Below are 6,289 nucleotides of genomic sequence, written 5' to 3'. Positions count from 1 at the left end.
AAAAAAAAAAAAAAAAAGAAAATCAGATGGCATCTTACCTTCTCAATAGTAATATTGGTTGCTAGAAGTGAATAGAGTAGAAACTTAATCTGATCTGAAAATGACTTGAGAAATAAAGCCACCCAAACTAGCATTTAAGTAATAAGGACTAGATACCCTCTCCCAGGAACCTAAGGAAGCAAGTGCTCAAGCAAAAAGGAGTAATCCAGAAAAGAGAAAGACATGGAATCGAGAAAAAATCCAGGTCCCGTTACAAGAGAACAGTGAAGAAATGCTACATGGTAATAGCTGTGGAGGGGATCTAGAAGGCAAATAATCCAGACTGGTTCAACTAGGACAGACGGCTCCAAGAAGGTGGTGTCCGGAAATAAGGAGGACCTCAGATGGAGTGTTTAGAAAAACGTGAGACCATGATGCAAACGGTAAAAGGGGAAAAGGCAGGCAATTATTAACTCAAGAAAAATGTTAAAAGCTTGTTAGAAAAAGAAATAAAATTAGCAATGAGCAATATTTACGAAATTCTAATGATATAAATTCTGACTTTAATAAAAATTGAGATTTAATCATATTAGAAGGATTGAGGGTGAGCAGGTGGAACATTTAAAAAACACAACAGACACTATCTAAAACTGATAAAACAAGAAATATCTAGGAAAGCATATTATTTAAAAACAGTGGAAGTGACAGCTGCCTGTCAGAAACAGAACTTGAGAGTAGAGAGGAGCATGAGATAGGGAATAAGCTGCTAGTTTTCATTATGTCTTTTAATGCTACTTAATTTTATTTTTTAACTATTTCTTTGATATAAATAAAATTTAAAAAAAACAAAAAAAGCTCCTAGATACGAAAATAATATTTACTTGGGTTTTTAGGTACATACTTTATTCTTAGGGAGGTCAGGAGTGTATATACTTCACATGCTCCAATCCAGGCCTTTGTTCCCTGTAACGTGTTATTAAGTTGAGAGGCCCCCTGAGGATCAAAACCTTCCTTCCACGCATCTTCAATCATAGACTGAATTTTTGGAATGCAAGGAACTGACATACCTAAAATCACACAAATAAACATGTTATGTGACAGGTACTAAAGTACTGAACAACATCATTTAGCAGTATTATCATATACTATAGAGGAACCTACAACACAGTTTTTAAGACAATTATTCCTCACATCTTCTATTATATCATCTTCTCTTCTTGCAACCAGAATTTAGGTTTATTATGTAAATATCCCCCAACTTTGTTGAAACTATAATTGTCCCTGCTATATATTAATTCATTCCACATCAAACAAATTTTATCATATGACAAGTTCAGAGTCATACCTTTCAAGCAATCATCATAAGCATCATTTTGTAATAATGATGAAAGAAGCATCTGGAAATTTCTGTAACCGCAACCCCAACCTTTGTCACCTAACGATGAATGAAAGTGATCCACCACTGTAGAAAGCCACACATGCCTCACATCTGTGGCAGCATTCTGATAATACCTATGAAGTGCTTCCATAATTCCTAAAGCAAAAAAGAGATACAGAGATTCAGAAGGATTTGTTACCACCTTTATATGGCTACCTCATATATTTTTAGCATCAACCTTTCCCTCAAGTTACACATCTAAATCCTGTCAATTCCATCTTCTTCTTTACCTTCTTACTGCTCCAACTTTAGTTCATGTCCTTGGCTTGTTACTACAATCCAATTTTCCTAACACTAGCATATTACCTGTTACACTGAATTCAAATTGTTTGCATCTTTCATCTCTGCAGCTGCAGACATTTTATTATGTGACAGAACTGAAATTGAAGATGACTGTCCTAGGAGAAGGGTAAACATATCCATCTCTTTTCCATATTCTAGTCTTCTGATCTGGGTAGAATTAGAAGGCCAGTCACGTGAAGTGGAAACGCAGTGTTCTGGGGGAAAGCACAAGCCCATGCTTAGGAAGTGAGTGGTTTTTATAAGAGCTTTTTGTTTGTTTGTTTTACCACCATCTACCAAATTTTAAAACATGATATTTGATGAGGACTGTGGATTTTCATGGGTTTGGTGGTAGGGAATATGGAAAGGATACACTACTAATCTTTTGTCTAACAATAAGCAGGTAACAACTAAATGCCAGAAAACAAGCTGTTTGAGCTCACATATATACACAACACAATTCAGAAATACCCAGGAGGACTCCTGCAGGCTTAATGGATGGCTTCCTATTAACGTGTATCAACATTTATTACAAGAGAACATAAAACTTGGGGAAGCAAATTTTCTTTTATTTCCCACCCAACTAAAAGATAAGGAAGGTGAAACCATCACCAGAACAAAACAAATTTTTTCCAAATAAGTACATTCATAGTACTGAGTTGGCAGTTAACTCTTTTGCCCTCCTACTAAATATGAGAGAATCACCACTCTGTCCTGCATATTTTCTACAGCCTGGACAGCCTCGGAAACATTTCCACTGTGAGGCTACTTGGTAGAATTAACGGGCTACTTTTAAAACTTCTATTATTAATAGTTCAAGCTAGTAAAACCTTATACTTCTCTATTGTGCCACCACTAAAAGCACCATTAGTGCAAAAAAAAAAAACCCAAAACAAGAGACAAGAGAATAGAATAGGTAATTCATTTAAGAGTAAATTAATTCAGGAGTAATCAGGGAAATGCAAATTAAAACTTACGTCATCCCATGACTCACTACATGGCAAAAATTAAAAAGTGTCACCATACATGTTGTGAGAATATACAAGGAATGCAGATTATAATCACTTTGAAAAACAATTCCACAAAAACCTTAACAAAGCTGAGGATCTGCACTGTCCTTTAACTTAACATTCCAGTTCTAGCTGCAATGCTAGAGAAACTCTTGAAGAAGATCTGTTCCTAAATTATAACAGTAAAAAATTGGAAACAACCTACTATCTGCCAATATGAAAACAGGCAATTTGTATATAATTCATAAAAGGAAATACTACAGAGCAGCTAAAATGAATGAGCACAGCTCTAAGAGCCAATATATTTGAGTAAAAAAACTTACAGCATACATATTATATCCCATTTATATACAGATTAAACATATGTAAATTATATATTTATAGAAATGTACATACACATATGATTACAGTATTTGAACATGTATGAGACTGATAAATATCAAATTCAGGATAATGGTTCCCTTGTGGGGGAGAAGAGATTAGAATCAGAGAAGGGGTACACAAAGGGCTTAAAATACACATAAAAGGTTTTACAGCTTTAAAAACTTTTAAGTAAATATGGCAAAACGTTAACATTAAAAAAATCTGGGTGGTAGGAACAAAGCTGTTTCTATATAAATTTTGTTACTATACTAACAGATATACAAAGAAAATAATTTTTAACAATACTCATCAGGAAAAAAGGCATGCTTTGGAGTACAGCAGACCTGACTGCGAATACTGGCTGAGCCAATGACTAGCTGTGTAACTTTGCCTTAGGTCATTTAACCTCTTTAAACATAATGACTTCATCCAGAATATGTAGCAGTACATAAGAGGATGTTTGTTTTGAGTTAAATAATACAATGTATATAAAACTCTTACTGTCTAAAAATGTACTGAATGATAAATAGAATAGCAGCTTGTCACTTGTGGCTATTGAGCATTTAAAATATGGTTTTTTTAACTGAGATGTGCTGTAAAGTAAAAAATACAAAATGCATTTTGAAGAATGTATAAAGAATGTAAATTATGTCATTAATTAAAATATCTTAATATTATTTAATATTGATTACATGTTGAAATAATAATATCACGAATACATTGGGTTTAAACTATTAAAATTAATTTCACCTGTTCCTTTTTACTCTTTTTAATGTGGATTCAGGAAATTTAAAATTATATATGAGGCTCATAGTATCTCTCTACTAGACAACACTGGTCTTCTAGAACATTGTTAGTACCCAAAAAAAGTTTTTTAAAAGGTTCATTTTTAAATGTCAAGTAAATTAACACAATACAAAAGAAAATTATCTTTAAGTGAATTATTTATTGTAAAAATAGAAGTTCAGAAGTTTCAAAACAATACATTTTAAAAAGATATTTGAACACAGTCTTATGCAAAACTATATAAACCATGGATCATGAAAATTAAGCAAAATCCAAATGATTTTGATTATTACTTCAGTGGTATATGCAATATTAAAACTATGATTTTGGTGTACTCACCAGAAGTTTTTGTTTTTCCATCATCGATACCAATTGCTAGCGATTCCATCATATCAGCTTTTCTTCTATGAAATTCAGATGGATGCATTCTTCCCCTATTTACTTCTATCTCCATCTTTCGTAGTTGCTGTTGTTTGTAGCCTCCAGAATTATCTAAACCATATTGTCTCTATTGAGACATAAAAGACAAAAAAAAACTCACGTAACTTTTATGTCCCTGTACCTTGATGAGGACACAAACTTAACTACAATTTTATTTTAAAATATTTGTTGAAATATTTTGGCTTAAAGACTTTATACAAGTCAACTTAAAGATTTTTATGAAAACTAAATCACACACATGCAGATCCCTGACTTAATAATAATCACTTCTCTATAAGCAAACTCTGCGGCAAGAGTCTTACTTTCCTTTTAGCAGGGAAAGTAGAGGATTCCTGTCTTTCTACTACAGGTATTGCGAAAGGCAGAAGAGTTCTGAACATATTGCTGATTTTTTCCAAGAAACTTGTTAGTCTTTGTTATTGGGTTCCCAGGCTAGTCCACAAAGGCTTACGTATTTCATAATTCATTCATTCAATCATGCCACCCAGTAAATGAACTATGTTTCTGCACACTGGACTGAGAAACTCAAACTATGTATAGAACTGATTCTATCTAAAGAACTAACTTGCAAAGATAAATAACAAACCTCCTTAAATATTGGAAACTTTTTGTATTGATGATGTTCAAAATTATATAAGGCAAAAAAGACTTAGGAAAAGCCCATTTTCTTTCCTCTTCTGAATCTGGTGGGAAAATATTTTGCAAGTAAATGAATCATCAGTGAGAACAAAATCCTAAATTACATCTTCCAAAGCACATTCCAAGGAAACATAGACATATGAGATGTCTGAGAAAAAAAGAGGTCAAAAAAGTCCGGGAAAATTATGATATGTACAATTCATGTTAGTATATTAAAGGCTCTAAGAACTCCTTAAGTATACAAACCTGTTTAATTGAACACTTTGAAAACTACTCAATCATAAACGCTTTTTATTTACACGTTATCCTATTAACACATAGAAAAAGAACATTTAAAAACTCTATGAGTGGCCGGGCACGGTGGCTCATGGCTGTAATCCCAGCACTCTGGGAGGCCGAGGCAGGCGAATTGTTTGAGCTCAGGAGTTCGAGACCAGCCTGAGCAAGAGCTAGACCCCCGTCTCTACTAAAAATAGAAAGAAATTAATCGGACAACTAAAAATATATATAGAAAAAATTAGCCGGGCATGGTGGCGCATGCCTGTAGTCCCAGCTACTCAGGAGGCTGAGGCAGGAGGATTGCTTGAGCCCAGGAGTTTGAGGTTGCTGTGAGCTAGGCTGATGCCACGGCACTCTAGCTGGGGCAACACAGTGAGACTCTGTCTCAAAAAAAAAAAAAAAAAAAAACCTCTATGACCATTATTAGCACAGATGACACTAAGATCCACAAATTGGGATTGAAAAAAGGAGAAACGGATGTTAAAAATGTAAATGCAGTAAAAATATAACAGATGCCGCCAGTTTAGTTCAATAGATACCACCACCCACCTAAGATAAATAAAGTCTCAAATATCATCAAGAAGCATTTCCCATTAAAAATGATTCTTTCTAAATACTTGAAATTGCAATCTGTAAAAGAATGGAAGACTCAGGAGACATTAATTCTAAGTATAAATTTCATTTCCAAGTATCTATACAAACATTTAAATTCCGAGTCTTGGTCTCCTAATTTGTCCCATCAACTTACATAGGTTTGAATCCAAGCTTTACCACTTAATAGCTGCCTGACCCTGAGCAAGTTACTTAACCATTCTTTGTCTCCATTTCTTCATCTGAAAAAAAAAGAAGGGGGGCTAAAATAACTTCTTTATGTATTTGTTATAAAGATTTTTAAGAGACTATACATGAAGTGATTACTCCAGTACCTAATTAGAATGAGTACTCATAAATGGTGGCTGTTATTAACTATAAAATATATGTAACAATTTTTTTAATAATAAGGACAAAAATAATAGGCTGGAGTTTTGAAAGCATATTTGAAAAATAAGAATTCTACCAAATCAGGCTGGGT

At 33.6% G+C, this 6,289-nt stretch overlaps 1 protein-coding gene across 2 annotated transcripts in view; it reads right to left on the bottom strand.

Moving 5' to 3' along the window:
• The window catches only part of ZUFSP (zinc finger with UFM1-specific peptidase domain), an 18,642-nt gene that overhangs the window by 2,904 nt on the left and 9,449 nt on the right, over positions 1–6,289 (bottom strand). For both annotated transcript variants that reach the window (XM_012650131.1, XM_012650132.1), the window contains exons 5-7: positions 4,198–4,366; positions 1,325–1,513; positions 881–1,046 (exon numbers count right to left, since the gene is read on the bottom strand). In XM_012650131.1, coding sequence (XP_012505585.1) covers positions 881–1,046; positions 1,325–1,513; positions 4,198–4,366 — 524 coding nt within the window. The remainder of the gene's footprint in view (positions 1–880; positions 1,047–1,324; positions 1,514–4,197; positions 4,367–6,289) is intronic.

Source organism: Propithecus coquereli, unplaced genomic scaffold (assembly GCF_000956105.1).
Source record: "Propithecus coquereli isolate 6110/MARCELLA unplaced genomic scaffold, Pcoq_1.0 Scaffold313, whole genome shotgun sequence".
In the NCBI taxonomy this organism is placed as follows: Eukaryota; Metazoa; Chordata; class Mammalia; order Primates; family Indriidae; genus Propithecus; species Propithecus coquereli.
Note: the sequence above shows the minus strand (reverse complement) of the source record. Positions and strands in the feature narration are given on the sequence as shown.